This window comes from Dromaius novaehollandiae, chromosome 7 (assembly GCF_036370855.1).
Source record: "Dromaius novaehollandiae isolate bDroNov1 chromosome 7, bDroNov1.hap1, whole genome shotgun sequence".
In the NCBI taxonomy this organism is placed as follows: domain Eukaryota; kingdom Metazoa; phylum Chordata; class Aves; order Casuariiformes; family Dromaiidae; genus Dromaius; species Dromaius novaehollandiae.
Window position 1 is genome coordinate 44,846,679 of NC_088104.1, and position 18,220 is coordinate 44,864,898.

At 40.8% G+C, this 18,220-nt stretch overlaps 1 protein-coding gene across 12 annotated transcripts in view; it reads left to right on the top strand.

Annotated features, from left to right (window-relative positions):
- ADARB1 (adenosine deaminase RNA specific B1) overlaps positions 1-17,623 on the top strand; it is a 122,017-nt gene extending 104,394 nt beyond the window's left edge. For all 12 annotated transcript variants that reach the window (XM_064515440.1, XM_064515439.1, XM_064515443.1 and 9 more), the window contains 3 exons: positions 3,985-4,166; positions 15,852-16,030; positions 16,792-17,623. In XM_064515440.1, the coding sequence (XP_064371510.1) occupies positions 3,985-4,166; positions 15,852-16,030; positions 16,792-16,968 (538 nt within the window). In that variant the 3' untranslated portion in view covers positions 16,969-17,623. The remainder of the gene's footprint in view (positions 1-3,984; positions 4,167-15,851; positions 16,031-16,791) is intronic.
- The last annotated feature ends 597 nt before the right edge of the window (positions 17,624-18,220 follow it).

The following is an 18,220-nucleotide window of genomic DNA, read 5'->3' on the forward strand; positions in this document are numbered from 1 at the left end:
AAAGACTGCTCAGAAGCCAAGAGAACCAGTTCCGAATCCTTTCAGGGCAAGTAAATAAGCCATCGTCTGAAGGCAGAGCTTTTCAGCATCACCTTGGGTTGCCTTTCCGTACTGGCGCGTGGCTTGCAGAGCTGCAGAGTTGGAGCTGCAGGAGAGCGTGCTGCCAAGCACCCCAGCGGGGCCCCGGCTGCAGGTACCCCAGCCACACAGGGAGCCTAAGCTTCCGTCGCGTTAGATGGTCGCCTCGTTGATGGGGACCTGTTCAGCTGAAAAAACGTGGTCTTCTTCAGACTAAGTGTACTGAATAAATCACCGTTAACTGTAATCAGGTCTAAGCACACAACTCAAATGCAGGTACCTGTACTTAAGGGTTCAGCAGTCTGGAACTAAGTCCTGTGGCTGGTCCTTAGTATCACCATGAAAGGTTGTATTTAAAAAGCTGGGTTTAGTTTGAAGTTTTGTAAGTGATTGTGAAAGGAAATTGCTCGATTCTTGTGGCAACTTAAAACCTGAATGCTGAGGATATGTCAAATAGTGATAAGAGGCATTGGTTTTATGCTCTGCTAGACTAGTGTGTCAGTTTTTTTCTGTGAAAAGTTTCACTCTGAAGGATTTCTCCCTACCTGCTCTTCTCTTCAGCAAAGCTCTTGACTACGTGCCTTACTTTTGGCATTTGAATATTCCCACTGACGTGAACTCACCAGTCCTGTGTTCTGCTTAAGCTTATGGTATAGTGCTTTTCTCCGATGCAAACTCAGTGCCTTTTTCCTATTTTGACAGTGAGAAAAGGTATTGCGTGGGTCCGGTCTGTTCTGTGATTTGGCAGGCTGCCCGTTACAGTTGGACCTGCCATGAGGTTGTACATGGGAGTTTGAATTGAATCTTTGCCTGTAGCTGGGGTGAAGGATTTTAATTGCTGAATGGGAGATGACTGAGTTGTCTTCTGTTACCACTTTCTTGAGACGTCAAGTGCTCCAAAATAAGTGTTACGCCTTGGCCAGAGTCTGCGTGCTGTGCTACAGTGTGGCACTGCAGTGGGAAGGTTCATTTCCATGTTGTAAATTCAGTCTGAGAATTGGGATATTGGAATTTGTACTAGATTTAAGTCACTTCAGTTACTTAACCCTTTTCTGGTATTATTTTATGTGTTAAAATGAATAAAAAAGCTTTTACTCAGTTTTTTTCACTGGTTTGACTCAAAAGGCAGCACTGACTTTATTAAAATTTTCTAGAATAAATTTTATGCTCTCTGCTCTGCACCTCAGTTTGTAGAGAGCCTATACAGAATTTGGTCCATTAACTTCAAAATAGGTTGTGATTTCACTAAACAGTGTTTGTGGCCTTTTGAAAATCTATACGTGGTATTAATATAGTTCCTTTTCAGTTTATATCCATCAGCCTGATTTCTAGTGCATGGCTAATGGAAGTGAGAAACTGTCGTTAGCCAGAAGGAAGTATAGTGTAGAAAGGAACAACAAGGAAAGTCTCTGTGTAATCCTGCCTTTTTGACTCAATCTACAGATCTTCATTTGGGTTTCATGTTTCTCTCCGAGTTACTGCCAAACATGACACGAAACTACTTAACCACCTTGCAATACGTCTGCAGGTGATTTCTGATATAGATATACATTCCTGTAGATAACTATATGTATTTTTATTGTAGTGTTTGAAACTTAAAGCTGATTTTAAAAGCCTAGCGACCATCCAACCCTGCCTAAGCGGTTTTAAGAACATGAGGTTTTGGTCGTGTAAATGGGTTCTGCAGACTTTGTGCTTGCAGCAAGGCACCTGCTCTTAGTCCAGTGCTCATGAGCACGTACCTAAAATGGTAAATGTGACACAAGTGACCTCAGCAAAACCAGCAGGCAAGTGGGCAGTTACTGCAGAGTAGGAATGTTGTAAGACAAGCTCATACAGTTTGTCCTGCAGACACTTAGTCAGGTGTACAAACTCTTCTTTTTGATTTAATCAAAATAATTTTACTAGAACAAATGTCAGCTTTCGTTTTCTGTGCCAGGGAAGGGCACCAGGTTCGGGAGGTGAGGGGGAAAAACAGCAAAGCACACGCTCTAGAAATATTGAAATTGGTAGCAATGAAAAGGCCCTGCAAAGCTTGCAAGGGTTTTATTTGGGGAGCTAGGGGTTGCCAGAGGAACACTTTGGCCTTCTGTAAAATATCTGTCCATCACTCAAGTACTGTTCCTGAAAAGTAAAATGAAATAGGCATAACTTGAGGAAGCTTAATTTGTGTGTCTGCAAGTTTCAGATACAGTTATAAGACTACGATTTGCAATGTTTAGACTTGAGTTCTTTCCAGATGTTTCTTCCATAATATTATCTCTATCTGTAGTAGTCCGTATGCTTCTCTATTCTTGATGTAGGTAATACTGCAAATAACAAGAAAATACCATTGAGAAATATTTGGCACTTGAAATACGTGACTGTGCTTACAAAATTCTAGTCATGATAAAGTCCTTAGAAAGGCATCTAGGCCCTGGTAAGCAATAATTTTTCACCTGATACCTTAATCTGATGGTTTCTTATTGTTTGGCTGTTGATCGCATTTTCAGTACTATACAAAATATGCCTTTATTCAATACAAACTGTGCCTTAAATTTTATTAGTACAGTATTTCTACTCATTCATTAAAGCCAACTTTTTTAATGACAGGTGAGTAAGCTAATGCACATTGCCTCCATTTTCATGCTCAGTAAAGGTTTGCAAATAAGTTGTTTACTTGGGCTGCAATTTTTTTTTTTTAACCTTTTTCAAATCTTGTAGCCAGTCAAAGTGTGTAGTCCAGTTTCTGGCAGTAGTTAAGCAGTTCTGCTACACAGTTTCTAGCCTGAGCTGATGGTGATGTGGAGCTGTGCCATGCCAGGCCAAGCTCTGAGGAACACTGCTAGCAAGGATCAGATTTCCCTCTGTTTTTGTAGGAGAACTTTGCAACCCATATTAGGATGGGACTTTTGCTAAGGATGACCATTTCATATGAGTACAAGAGCTTCCATTGTGCTAATCTTTTTTTTCAAGCACCAAAAGAAATTTTCCTGCTGCTTGTGCATGCATTTGTCTGGGCGTTGCAGTTATACTCAGATATGCTGTGTTAACTGTGCAAAACTGTTTGCAAGTATACCATGAAAAAGAGGACAGTGGAAATACCCTGCAGTAGGCTTTGAGGTTTGACAAAGTAATTCATGATTGTCACATACAGATTAAGAGCTGAAACTTGATCAAATGCACAGAGCTCCTAAAACCATTCAGTATTTTGCTCCTGTATGTGCTAGGTGCCTACGCTGAACCCGTACCGGTGTAGGCTGTAGTGGGGCAGGGATTTATGGTTGGAATCTGTGAAACGGCTGGAGTGAGCAAAGAATATGTGCACCTGGATTCCTGGATATTCAGTTTTCTCTCTGCCTTTGGATATTGCAAGCAATAACATATATCCTTTTTGGCAGCTGCATGCAGACAGCTTGGCTAGGATGTAAAGGAAAAACATTCTCTTGCGATGATGAGGTCTTGCAGACCCAGTCCATCTTGTATTCTGGGAAAGACAGTTTGCCCACTGCCAGGTGTGTTTTGGAGGCATTAGCTGCTGTTTCTGGCTGAGTATCTTGCAGTTTGGCTCTTTCTGTGACCGAGTGATCCTGTCCATGTGTGACACTAGGAGGCTTTGAAAATGCATCACCAGATACGTTAGTGGGGAAGTGAAGTTGTGGAATCTGCTCCTGATATTGATGCTGACTGTAGACCTGTCGGTAAGGGTTGTCTTACTCAGGATACCATTGAGCATCCCATAAACTGATCTCTAAAATTCTCTCAGGTGTCGCAGCTATGCTACCATAGTCTTGCTCTAGTCACAAGGAAGAGCTTGAAGTCTAGTCCATTGTGATTGACTGCTATTATGTCTGGCAGATGTTACTTGTTCCATTAAAAAGAAAGTGTTTTTTTTGTTTTTTTGTTTTGTTTTTCCCTCCCTCTTAGGTGGAACGTATTGGGTATTCAAGGAGCCTTACTTAGCCTCTTTGTGGAGCCAATTTACTTCTCTAGCATCATCTTGGGGAGTTTATATCATGGGGATCATCTATCCAGAGCCGTATACCAGAGGATAGCAGAGATAGAAGATCTACCACCTCTTTATACACTCAACAGACCTTTACTTAGTGGCAAGTATCTAATGGAGAAGGCCGTACCGGTAACTAAGTCTGTTCCAGTAGCATTGTGATTTTGCAATTCTCAAAAACCTTGCAAATTATGTACTGTGAGTAAATTGCTTTGTGGTTACAACACAGAAGTTACGGTCTAAACCTAAATCAGATATTCAGTCCAAAATACCAGAGCAAGGAGCCTTCATGAGTTAAAAGGTCCCAGAAGGAATTGGGATGTGATCCTTTTAATGTGGTTTCACATAATTGCTGTCTGGAATGTGTCCTAATGATATGTGAGGCAAGTTCAAAGCCTGGGCTTTACTAGTAAAGTCTCTTCCCATTCATAGAATAGCGTTAGATCTCACTGTTACTTCTCTTGCCATTGCAGATATTTGTTGAACGGCTGCGTCATTTAGCAGTGTGCCAAGATACACACTTTTGGGTCACAATTTCTAGATCAATAACCAACTAAAAATGGATGGAGAGAACTTCTCAGCTGCCATTGGTTGTATTTTCTTTCTGTCATCAATCTCTGTTGGATGCAGCATTGGCTTTAATTAGCATGGCACCCAACTTGTTTGCATGACCCGATTATCATAATACTTTCATCTCCACTTTGTAGTTTAATGCTGCATTCAGAGCCTGGTGGCACATCCTCTAGGAATGTTTTAATGGAGTATTAAATATCTCTGATGGACAGCAATATAGCAATCCCCAGCAGGCACAGTGAGTGGTTGTCTTTTGCAGCTGCTATTCAACCTTTAATACTGTTCTTTAGTTTTGTGTTGATCTTGGAGTCTAGTGGAGCTAAGAGGAATGGCAGCATTTGAATTAACAGGTCTTAACTTCTAATTGAGCCATGACTTAAAGGAAAGTTCTAAAATATATATATATATATATATAAAAACCCTAGAACTGCTAGTTACAGTAATGTGAAAGTTTTAAAACTGAAATCTCTTATCCTCCCTATCATTGTGTGCACTGCTTTGTTCTGTAGAGCTTGGCTTCTGGCATGTGTCTGTTTATTTTCCAGGAAAAAAAGATCAGTGTTTTAAAGCATGTTTAAAGTATGACATGAATTTTACAAATAGATATAGGGAGTGGGGAGAAGGTATATCAAACAGCCAGCAATTCTTTAGAAAAGAAAGCTAATTAATAAAGATTCCCTGAACCAGGACATACTAAAATGTTAAGTGATGGATTTGTCCATGTATTAGCATGCAAGTAAGAGTTATAGCACTTATAATTCCAAATACATAACTGGTTTATGAGCACAGTAGTGGATGTATGGACTGTTGCTGCCTGATTTCTGGGAATTTTTATCAATTCTTCAAAACAGGTTGGGGGGGGACAATTTTTGTATTATTATTTTCAGAACATGTGATGGCACCTTGGCTTCTTAAAAGCCAAAGCTGAAATATTGTCTTCATCTATTTGACATGAAATAGCACCATCTGTTTTAAGAGTTCAGCCAGAACTCGCTGAGCAGTGGAGAGAATTCAGAAATGTTCTCAACTGTTAAGTTTTTGTGAAAATACGCACGTCTCAGAAGGTACAGGAAGCCTGTCTGGGAGGGGCAAAGGCTGCTGGATTCAGCTGGGGCACTTTTGTAGCTACAGATTTACCCTTTGATTCACACCTTTTACAGTGGATTCCTATTTGGAAATACTATTAAAGCACGACAGAAATAACTGTCCTCAATTCTGTCTTCCTCCTGATCCTACATATGCAATTCTATAATGATTGCTCGTTTGTAACAGGGATAGGAAATAAAATAACATCTGTTTAGTTATGGCATTTTGTCTTTCCCCACTGTCTCACCTATTTATCTGAGATAACACTAAAGGCTGGGGTTTTTTTCCACTTAAAAGATGATTTTTATGTCTGCAGGGACAGTTGCATTAAGCTGAAGTCAGACTGAGTTATTGTTGTCTACTGTACTGTTAAAAATTGGCTTTGCATCAAACGTTCTGTCTTTCTTCTTAGGACGCTTTCTGCTTATAATTCCTTTTTTTATGCCAATTGAATGCGAACATGCATATCAGAGCAGCCGCTTTGCAGTTAGTGAGTGCAAGAAACCCATATGTTGGTAGAATACTCCTGCCCAATATCTACTCCCGGGAATCTTGATTCAAGGAGCTAGCTTTTCAGCATGGCTTTAGCACCATGGTGCAGAGGGACCATGAGCTCTCACAAAAAATTGGCCTTTTCAGTTTGAGAGAAGACAGATTGGAGTCTTGTGAATTTCTAGAGTAATCTGAAAAGGGACCAATTTCTCGATCAAGCTTTGAGAGTGTGAGCAGATAACAGACTGCCAGTGTGCAAGGGAATCTGCAGAGATTCTTTTTGGAGTCATTGATGGAGATTGGCATGAAGGAGTTACTGAGTGCAAAAACTAGAGTAACAAAACTCAGCAATATGCCATTTAGAAAAACAGTCCTTGAAAATCCTTGATTGAAGAAGTTACTAAATATAAAAGAGAAGCCATTACATATAAAAGGCAAGCTCTTCTTTAGCAGAGGCAATTCGTATGAATGGAAGTTCAGTAAATGTCTGTCTTTATGGTTCCCATTGCTGGTGTCCATCATTCCCTTCTTTCCGTGAAGGCTACTGAGCAGAATCCTGCAGCAGTCTCTGCTTTTCTGGACAGTGCATTTTTTCTTAACTTTGAATAAAACATTTAACACAGCCTACCTTTCCCCTGTTTTGACATCTAGTCAGTTAATACAATTTCTTATGCTTTAGTTGGTCTACAGTCTCCTGGTTTTTACCAGCGTATTGTTGGAAATGAAGTTTTTGGGGGTTTCGGCCAATTCCTCACGGTACTGACATGGTTTTCCTCTGTTTCGTTTCTTGGATGAAACATCCTGGAGCAGTGTCACATCTGCCGTTTACCTGTCACCAGCATAAAAACTGTTTTAAGTAAGACTGAGGTCTTAGGGTAAGGTCTGTCTAGCCTAGTACTATTCTCCCACTGGTAGTTATGCAGTGAAAAGTAGGAGTAAGTGGTAAGCCTGTAGAGATACTTCCAGAGCATAGCAGTAGTAATCTGTGGCTCAGGGACTTCCTGAGTTCAGGGGTAAAGAGTCTGTATTTAAAAATTCTTAATGGATCTTTCACTCATGAACTCCTGTATTTGCTTGTTGGACTGGTGTAAACTTTTAGCATCCAAGCATCCTCATTAAGGCAGTTCATAGGATGTGTAAAGATTTGTGCAATGGAATTTACTTTCTGCTAATCTAATTAGATGTTCCTTAGTTCTTTGCTCAAAATAGGCAATAAGCAGTTTTTCCATATCACTTTCATTGTGCCACTCAGTTTTCTAGAACCTCTGTGATGTTCCCACTTCGTCATCTTTTTTCCCACCTGCAGTCTTCATGCACTTTGTTGTTCCTTGTATGGAAACCATTCCACATAAGGATCATCCTTTCCATTTTTCTGTAGTCTTTTTGAGCTGGAGAGACCAGAGCAGCACCTGATAATCAAGATAAGGCAGCAGTACTGATTTCTATGGTGGCATCGTGATCTTCTGTACTCCTTTAATAATTATTCCTAATATTTACTTTGCCTTTTTTGATTGATGTTGACCTGACATTTTGGAAGAACTGAGTATTAGAAAACAAAATCTGATTCCTGAATTCCAATAACCAGCTCCAAGTCCAGCACTTCTTATGTAAAATTGATTGTTTTTTTTCCTCATGTGTATTACCTTATATTTATCTACAATGAATTTCATCTGCTGTTTTATTGCCCAGTTACTCAATGTTGCAGGTTTTTTCTGCTACTCTTTGCAATTGCTTCTCATCTTTACTATCTTGAATAATTCAGTATCTTCAACAATCTTACCCCAGTTTTTCCCCCCACTCAATTTCAGGTCTGCAAGGTGCCAGCACAGAGCTTGAGGCTCTCCAGTAGTGACCTGCTTCCACTGTGAGAATGAGTTGTTCAGTCCTGTCTTTGAGTCCCTGTCTTCTGATCAGCTCAGTGACCTTCCCTCTCATCTCAGGGTTGTGTAGTTTCTTTAGAAGCCTTTCATGAGAAATCCTGATAAATGATCTCCAGAAATCTGTGTAAAACCTTGCAAGTCAGATAGCCATTGTCCCCATTTGTTGACTGCTTCAGAAGGCTCCAGTGTGCTTGTGAGGCTGGGCTTCCTTTTGCCAGAGCTGGACTGGCTTTTTCCTAGGAGACTGTGTTCATCCAGGTGTCCATTAATCCTGTCCTTTAAGGTAGATATCAGGCAAACAGGCCTTCTGCTTCCCTAGATCTCCCCCGGCTCTCTAAGAATTAGTGTCACACTGGTCATCCTCCATCTTCAAATACTAAGGCAGTTTTTTGTTGACTCCTTCCCAATATTGTCATATCTCCACATGTGCCCATTAGTTCCTACCACTCTGCCTCGTGAGGATGTTAGGTTTATTGAGTGATAGTTTTCTGGCGCACCTCTGAACGCCTTTTTGAAAACTGGAGTCATGTTAGCTACCTTCCTACCTGGGAAACTGCGTGGTTTTTAAGTTATCGACCAAGACTACTCTTTCTGCTATCACATCTTTGATTTCCTCCAACGCAGTCAAATACTATCTGGGTGCTATAATTGGTGTTTGCTTACTTTATAGGTTTATCCTAGAACTATTTTTACTGGCACCTCAGTTTGAGATGTGTCCTCTGATGTATTGCCAGAAAAGAGAGGCTCAGGCCTTGGAACCTACTCAGGCTCCTTAACAGGGAAGCTGGATGCAAAAATTCATTCAGTTTTTCACAATATCATCCTCTTTCTTCTCTGAATGCTCCTTCTATGGCTTAGCCAGCTGTTGGCAAAACTGATTTCCTGTTCCTGCGATGTTTGAAGGATTTATTGTTAATTTTTATGTCTTTTGCAAGCTGTTTCTCAGACTCTTTTTTTTACTGTGTGTTTACATTAAACTTGTCATTTTACAGTCCTTCCCATGTGCCTCCTTTGAAGCTAGCTTCGGCTTTTTGGAATACGCCATTCTCCATTTTATAGCCTTCCTTACCCTGCTGTTTAGCCACACTGGCTTTATTTTGGTCTTTCTGAAGTGTTTCTGGCTGGGTGGCGTGCGTTGCTCTGAGCTTCCGGTTTTCCTTCAGATACTCTCTGTGCTGCCTGCCAGGTTTTTACTATTAGCTGTCCTTGTCCTGACCTCTTCTGTAGCAAGACCGGGAATAGGAGAAAGAACTCTCTTGCTGAACGCTTTTGTACAGACTGGCTACGTTGAAAGGAGCAGTTCTTGCTACAGGCCGCAACTCTTGGCCGCAGCTTGTCTCCATGTTAGAGTAGCTAATCACCATACCTTCTCCTGGTTTAAACTGGGTTGGGTTGTCTCAGTTGGTAGACAAGCTCTCCCAGCAAACACTGACCACGTGGCAATGCAGTAGCCAGTGCTGGAAGTCTCAAGGGGTGCAACATGGCTCCAGCCCTTTGGTTTCTCTAAATGGAGATGCACAACAATCGTGGACCTCACCTTTGGAACTGGTAAGCTTTTCTACTGTTTTTGCTTTGCGACTGTTTCTGTATTCCAGATGCATGATCGTTGGACTGTTGGCTGGTGGTAGTCAGGAATGGCCAACTTCAGAGTTGTTGAGGAAGGTGCACATGCCATCGCAAGTTGCCCTTCACTGCTAGGTTTGATATAAACTTTGAGAGCCTGGTAGAATCAGTCGGGAATTTTCCTATTCTAGTCCTTTCTTCATCTTTTTTTTTCTTTTTTTTTCTTTTTTTTCTTTTTTTTTTTTTTAATATTTGGAAACCCGAGGTGCAATTACGTAGGTTTGGTCAGTCCTGGACTTAAGTAAAGATTCCTTCTGTTGTCCAAGTCTTTGAAAAATGCCTCTTCTGTCCTGTGGAAGTACGTATGTCTTCCACTGATTCCTTTGATACAAGGAATGAACTCAAGTTGCAGAACTGAAAGCAACCTGAAGTACTGTATCCTCAGCAGACCCTCTCTACCAAGATCTGATGAATATTTCAATGTATTTTTTCCTGTCACCTGCTTTGCCACATGGGATCCCTGAACAATGCGTAGAGGCCATGTCCAACAGACAGAAGGGACTGTTTGAAAGCAAGAATATGCTGCTTAAATATATTGTAGGAACACTTTGTTATACCCCAAAGTATTTATGGACTTTGATTTGACACTCAGGCTGTATTCTCACATTGGATCCCGAAGTGTGTAAGTACATCTTAGAAGTTTGACAGGATCTTACTTCACTAATATTCAGGGAAACTGAGCAGCTTCTTTGAGGAATGACCCTGTTCTGAATTTTGTACACTGGCTTCACAGAGGAAGGAGCCCGGCTGCCTCTTTGCTGAAATCACTGCCACTCTTTGTATCTCATATTTTGTTAGGAAATGCACAGAAGCAGCATTTATCATGGTAAGTGACTGAAGTGCTTATAAATTATAAGGGGAAAAGATTCCCAGCCTGCAGACCTGGCCATGCAAACTTTAGAAGCCACCTCCATCAGGTGGGGCAGGGTTACACTACAGGGGTTGGGGAGTCATTCAGCACAGGGTTGTACGCAAAATATCGGTCACCAGTATAGGACTTGATAAAGATTTTCAATGAACATGCATCAGCACTCTTCCGAAGAACTGCTCTCTGCATTTTTTTTAACAAAAATATATCCTTCAACAGAACCTTTGGTGATTTTGGCAGTTTCCTTGGTACCTAGTCCTTCCATTCACATTGGTGTTTTTCAGCCCTCTATCTCCTTTCTAATGAAACTTGTCTGTGGGCTCAGTCCTCAAAGAACTGTCAGCCTTGGTTATTTCTGTAAGTGCTGGAACGAGGAAGCTGTGACCTTCGCTTTCATGTGTTAGACCTGGTTATAATAATATCCACAAATAAATTCTGAGCGTTGTTCTTGAAATAGCTTGGCTACACCAGTTTTCAAATGAGGATAAAATATTTTCCTTTTTATCCTAGTTTTCTCTTCCATTACTAGTTTCAGCTTATTGTGCTGTGATCACATCTAGATTTTGAAGGAGATGATATGATCCACCTTAAGTGTTATCAGATTCTTTTGTTTTGAGATGACCTTTATTCCCTGTTTGTGCTACCTATGATTCGCCTTCAGAGACTCCTATGGCATCTCTCCAAGGTTTATGCAGATAATGAAGCAGCTGAACAAGGTGTTGTCATTTAAGCATATTTGAAATTCTGAGTCTATATATGCACTTTTTTCCCCCCTTTTTTAGTTGATACAGCAAAATAACCTAAGGAGTGTGATTGTACAATTGCCACGGAAACATAATGTGTGCTTGAGTGTCCAGCTTCCTTGTCTTTCTTTCCAAATCCCATCTGTAGCGTTACAGTGTTTACCACGTGGGTATGGAAGGAGCATGAGGAAGCCCCTCAGGGAAGGGTAAGCTGTTATTTGCTGGAAGAGATGCGTGCAGCCTAAACATCTTGTTCTGGAGAGAGAATCATTCACCGAAGGAAAAACTTAGGGCAACAGATTTTTCTTTCTGGAATGGAGAGAGTGCTCTTAAATAAATAAAGGGGAAAAAGGGTCTTTTGCAGTACTTCATGAACGATATCTGATCATTGTATTTCTTCAGTAGCATACAAAACAAAAGCCAAGGTAATCATAGAGATATTTTTAAGTTAAATAAAAAATAGGACTGACCCACTTGTAATATGGTGGCAATTTGTTAACCCCCTTGCCTCAGTAGTTTTGATAAGCGGGTTTTGGATTAAGGATATCGTCAGTATGCCATCTTAAACAGATGGATGTGTTTCATGTAACCTTCGTGGAAGATCTCTATGCTTTTTGAGAGTCAGTTAAAGAGTTCAGATTCCTTTTGTGTACACCAACAATTTATAATTTCTTAGGTTTTCAGGTGCAGGCCTCCTGTTGTGTGACTCGCAGAGTAACAAGGTTTATTTGCTCTGCAGCATTTGGACTTTAATGGCACAGGAAGGGTTTTGTTTTGCATGATCAGCTCCAGTTTTCATGGCTTAATGAGTTTTGCATCACTGCAAACTGAGACATGTAATGCTCATGTTCATTACCCACCAGTAAGAATGACAGCAGAAGTTGTGCTGAGGTGCTTCCTACTTTCATCTTGTCATAAAATCCTGTTCTTGTTGGGTCTTCCTCACGTATTACTCGTGTGATATTCTTGATGCTATCTGTGTTTTTAGTATTCAAGATTAAAATTTACATGTCGTGAATGGGAATGGAAATTCTGTCCTCTGCTCTTTTCCTTTCATACAAAGCAAGATTGAGGCTTTTTTGGCAGGGGAGAGTCTATCTTAGTGCATGGAAATTTTTTTATTTTGGGGGTTTGCTTTTCTGACGTTACTTTTCTCAGAAACATTTGTTCCTTTTTCTCAGGTTGGAGCTTTCTTACGCTGCTAGCCCTAAAATTGTTTGTGTTTCAGTGGGTCTTTTCATGGGCCAGTCGAGCTAGTAGCTCTGATTTCAGATGTGATAAAAACTTGTGAGGCTGTGCACTGGTGACTTGGATACCTGCTTACCCAGCTGAGCCTCCGTATTTTTGGTAATGGTTGCTAAGGTAGCTTCTCCTGTTTCCAGATTTCATCTGTCCTTAGTCTGCTGGCTTCATTGCTGTTTGCAAGAGGATTTAGAAGTTGTAATGGATTTGCCTGTTCCCGAGGAACCGCGTCCTCCTTATGCTGATCAGTTTGTTGATCCTGCATCCTTTTACAGGATTTGCAGATCACAGATTTGCAGATCAAGGGAGTTAGATCTGTGGCATTGCATGGATGAGGTAGATTGCTTTAGTGCATGTCAGCTCCTGGATGCCTCTTTCCTGAAAGAAATCAGAAGAGATCTCTTCAGGAAACCTTTGTTCAGGTTCTCCATTTTTTCAACTTACATTTTAAGAAAATGGTGAATGGCAGGGTTTTTTTCTATTTATTCAGCAGATTATTATGTATCAGTCATATTCACCAGCCTGACATAAAACAAGAATAAAAATAGAACAGTATCAGGAAGTTCAGTGTGGCTGATATTTCAGAATATTAGTTTGTTTGGAAGAATCGAGCACAGTAAGCAACTGAATTTCATTGTATGCAGCCACGATGTCATTCAGGATTTAAGGAAGATGTCACACGCTCGCAGTGCTGGTCCTTCCAGGCTGCAGCTGGGGAGCTACTGCCATGCAGGGCCATAAGCTCCTCGCCCAGCCCTGTGCCCAGCAAGCAGGGCATGAGGCCAGCAGGCCACAGACCTGGAGGAGCTGTCACAGCGGTGAGGCTGGCGTCAAGTGAGCGAGTCTTGCAGTCATGTGATTTGGATTGGCTTAGCCTCATTTATTAGGTTGTATTTCAGATATCAGCAAAAAAAGCATTCTGCTGCAGTGCTTACACTCAGTTTTTATAAATCCACTAGATTTTATGAAGTTTAGGACCTAACAGTTTGTCATAATCTGACTAATTTGAAATAGGCTTTAAATGAGAATTGCATTAGAGTAAAATTATTATGTATTAGAAAGAAGAAAACCATGTGGTTATGTGCTCTCTTCCAATGAGAGAAGTGAGAAATCTTAAAGGTAAAATTCTAGATTAACAGTTTTGCAGCCCATATAACATCTGCAGGGTCTGTGATTAAATGACAGAACACAGGATCAAAGACAATGTGTTGCACAGCTTTTTCGTAGTGCACGTAACCTAAAACACTTGCTATACTAATAGCTCGGGAGTTCAGCCTGGCCACTGTGTACGAGCACTGAGCAAGTGCTGAGAGCTCTGCCGATGCATACGTGGGAGATCTGTTGCGTGTGGGTGGTAGCACCTCTCAGGATCCTTAGGTACAGTGCGGTGGCCGTGTACTGCGTGGTGCTGGAGCCCTGTGGGGGAATTAATGCTGCTCCAGGCAGCTGGCGTCTGTTTGGATTATACTTGCAGTTGCTTTGCTTCTCCATGGGTGGAGATAAAGTAGTATTTGAGAGGTGCTGTAAAATTTCATGTCGGAGCAAAATAGTCTGAATTCTCTCTTAAAACTTGAGTCTGGCAGATTACCATTTCTGGGCATCTTAGGTATTAATGGGCAAAGCTTCACAGAGTATGTTAAGTGGGCAGATGATTATAGCACAGACAGGTTAAAGCTGAAAGATTCGCGCTTCTGCTAATTTTGGTATTTTGCACAGGATGCTGAGGTTGGGGCTCACTTTGTCTAGCTTGGGCACCCGCAGCATCGGTGCTAGTCGGGTGCTCGTCCCTGAGCAGTTGATGAGCAGAAGGAGGTGCTCCAGCATAAACGAGAAACATCCTGTGCTGAGGAATGACAAAATAGGTCAGATCCCCCCAAAGTACTCGTTCTTTCACAGTCTGTAAGGAGAGATCAAAAATAAATAAATAAAGAGAGAAAGAAAGAATTGAGCATTGCTGGTTCCCAACTTGCCTTTTGGGCACTGAGGCTCACATCATAGCTCGACAATTTAGGGGCATTTACCTAAACAGCCTGGCATCAAACACCAAAAGGCTGTAGCAGATTTGATATAAAACCCACTCTGCAAGACCAGTCTGTCTTTGCCTCTTGATGATGACGACTTTGTTGACTGCGCTGTTACCTGTTCCTCGGTGGAAGAAGCAGAGCTCTTAGCCTCTTATAGGATACAGCATCTCAAAAGCAACGCTGAATGAATTGGAAGTACTGTGAAAAAATTAATGTGTAGTAACCACTGTGCATCTGAATGTCTGCAAAGCCGGGGAGAAAGGAAGAAATAAGTTTGTGTGAAGTGCTTCAATTTTGCCACTTCCTAGTTTTTACATTTCCTAATTTGCAAGACTGTACTTTAAGGTAGTCAGGCTTTTGTAGGAGTAGATTGGTAGCTTTTAATGAAATGCATTTAGTATCAGGATCACTCTAAAGCTACTGAAATGTAGACATGCTCATGTCTTCGTTTGCAAATCAATAGGCCTAACTCCATTTCTATGAAGGAAAGTGAAAAAGCACATTGTGGGCACTTCTAAATAAGTATGGCTTCTCCCATTAAAGCTGTAGTGGGGATTTGTTGTCCAAATTATAATTATGAGTGTTGAAGCATGACTAGGATTCATATTTTTACAAGAATTGTGATGAGGTTATTGCTCGTTTTGAAATGAGATACTAAACACACACCTAAACTGTTACAACAGCACAGGGAAAGGAAATTGTTTAGGTAGTTACAGCTGGCAAAACTTTGCTAAATCTGCTCTTTCTCATATTTGGCTAGTGCCATTACCAAATGCGTTTTGAGACCGGTGGTTTCTTGTGCAGGAACAGAGCAGCTTTATTTCTGTTTCATCGTTATCTGCAGGTTGATCGCTGGCTCATTCGCTTGTCATATCAGCTAAGCCAGATCCTCCTGAGATGCATGTGGCAAGCCTCCAATATTACTTTCCATGTGGGGCTACTTGCTACCGGTCTCTCCATAATCCCCTCCCTCTCAGGCCCAAGGGGAGGATGTTTTCCCAGAGCTCTGACAATGCTCTGTTAGGAATCACAGAATGAATAAGAGAGCGTTCTAGCCCCAGTGGGAATGCAATATGCATGGCGAAACCCCTGGGATTCAGCTGAAATTCTGTAGGAGAAGGTTCTCATAATAAAAGAATTGCTTATAAGATTATGTAGCAGTAAGATCTCAACTCTGCTGTATGGCTTATTCCTCAATAAAAAGAACAATCAAGAATTAATATATATTGTTGTCATTAAATAACTCTTTTCTTTCAGGTATTAGCAATGCGGAAGCCCGCCAACCAGGGAAAGCACCAAACTTCAGTGTAAACTGGACAGTAGGAGACACTGGTCTTGAAGTTATTAATGCTACAACCGGCAAAGATGAAATGGGTCGTGCATCTCGCCTTTGTAAGCATGCTTTGTACAGCCGCTGGATGCGTATTCATGCAAAGGTATTCAAAAGTGCAAGATTTCCCACTTCTGTTTTACTCATAACGAAATACCTTCGTGCGTGCTGCTTTCTGTGCTCATAAAACACTTTCTGTCTTTGGTTGGCTTATTCTTTAGTTTTATAATGTCTAGTCCCAAATGTATGCAAGGATCTAAAAATTCTTGTTATAGCTAAGTAAACAAAGGGTGTTAACTCCTTTGAGCGTGTCTTATCATTTTAATTTATTTGGAAAGATAATCTCAGTAGTTTCGATTTTAGTGGAAGTGGGATTTCACTCTGTCCTTAGAAAGACAGGATACCAGGAGGTATCAGTTAGTGCTTTCTCGGTGTCTAGATTTCTTCTGCCAAAGCAAGCTGATAATCCAGGAGATGCAAAAAGCATGGTATTGTGGTCAAATTATCGCAGCGTTGCTGAAAAGTGAAGTTCAAAGTGCTGCTGTTAAGATGCAGTTAGGCTCTGCGGAAGGGCGTGCTTTGCAAGGGGCCAACTCTGTGCAGAGATGTGAAGTCCCAGGTGGGTGCTGTGAAGCTGGGTGCAAGGCAGCGGTAGCTGGATGGCTGGGAGGGAGAGTACGCAGTGCTGTTTTCCTTTCAGCTCTGCATACTTGGCCGGCTTTGCCTCGTTCTGCTTCCTGAAGGTTAGGTTTAGTAGTCCACACCTTTGTTTGAAAACGGCTGCTTTAATAACTCCTTCACTCCTGAATTGTTTGACTTAAGAGTTCACCGTCTCTCATCTTTTCTTTTGTTTTTCAATCCATGCAGCTTTCGTCCAGCTTACGCTCAAAGATCCTCAAGCCTAACCTGTACCACGAAACGAAGCAAGGAGCCGCTGAGTATCAAACTGCCAAAGAGTGTTTGTTCAAAGCGTTCCTGAAGGCAGGACTTGGAGCCTGGGTGGAGAAACCGATAGAGCAGGATCAATTTTCTCTTACTGTCTAATTCACAGACTGCACATCACTTTGGAAAGGGGGTTGTTCTGGAAATCCTGGTGTCCAGCATCGCTTTCTGGCATCTCTACAGCAGACAAAACATCTTTTTACTGTTTGTTTTTTTTTTTTGAAACTTAACTTGTAGATGTTTCTGTTTTGCCTAAGTATTGAAACTCGATAATCAGATACATAATTCTATATTTTGTTATGGGAAAGTCATTTTTGGTGTATTTCTAGAAATACTTTTACTGTACAAAATTTGCAGTAAGGCTGTCCTTATAGTACAAGATGACTCATTTTTTCTGGGTTAAAATAATAATTTCTTTTTTTAATTCAATGTCATCAAGTGCATGAAAAAATGAAAGTTGCTTTAGGTTTTACACCACACTTTTAGGAAGTAGCTTAATTTTTTTAAAAAGAAAATAGGTGACAAAGTTGATTCTACTCCTCTATTAACTTGTTTTTGAACTGCAGATATTTCTACCATATAGGCCACAAAGCCAGAATGGAGTCTGGACAGCTAGTTTTTCCCCACTTCCTTGCTCTTTAAAACCAGCTGCTGAAAATTTCATGTCTTTGATGTATGTATTTATTAGTCTGTGACCCAGTTTTTAACATGCAGCTTTTTATTCTGTTTTTAAAAATACATTTACCTCCCATTTACACACATTGTGAAGTCTTTGTTTTTTTACCATTGTAAACTGGAAACAAACAAATAATTATTTGTAAGTTAGGAAGTTTAGTCTCTAACACTAGGTGATTTGTTTATCCCAGGAACTCATCAGAATACAATCGTAACTGTACCAGTAACGTGGAAACTTCCAAAAAAAAATTGCTCACTTTAAGGGCACGAAACCTGAATTGCCAAAAACAATCTACTCACTGAGCATTAATTGCTCTCTCCTCAAGGAAATGAAAAGCTCTTCGACGGACAAAAAATTGTTAAACGTTCTTTCATGTGGGTTATATCTCTTTTCGTTGGAGTTATTGTGTCCCTTTGAGATTTCATTGCCTTTGGGCTTTACGTATGTGGTGGTCTTTATGAAGCTAATTAGGTAAGTTGCTCTCAAATGTGCTTTTATTTGCTCTGATAATTATTTAGAAAAGTGTTTTTTTCACAAAGGTGTAGACACTTGCACATCTGCTTTATATAAAAATGAAAGATAGGAGGGAAATACTGTACAATCTGTTTGATCAACTGGTGTATTGTCGGCACTTTTAAAAACACTTTTTACTAAGTGACATCTAGGAGTGGATTAGAG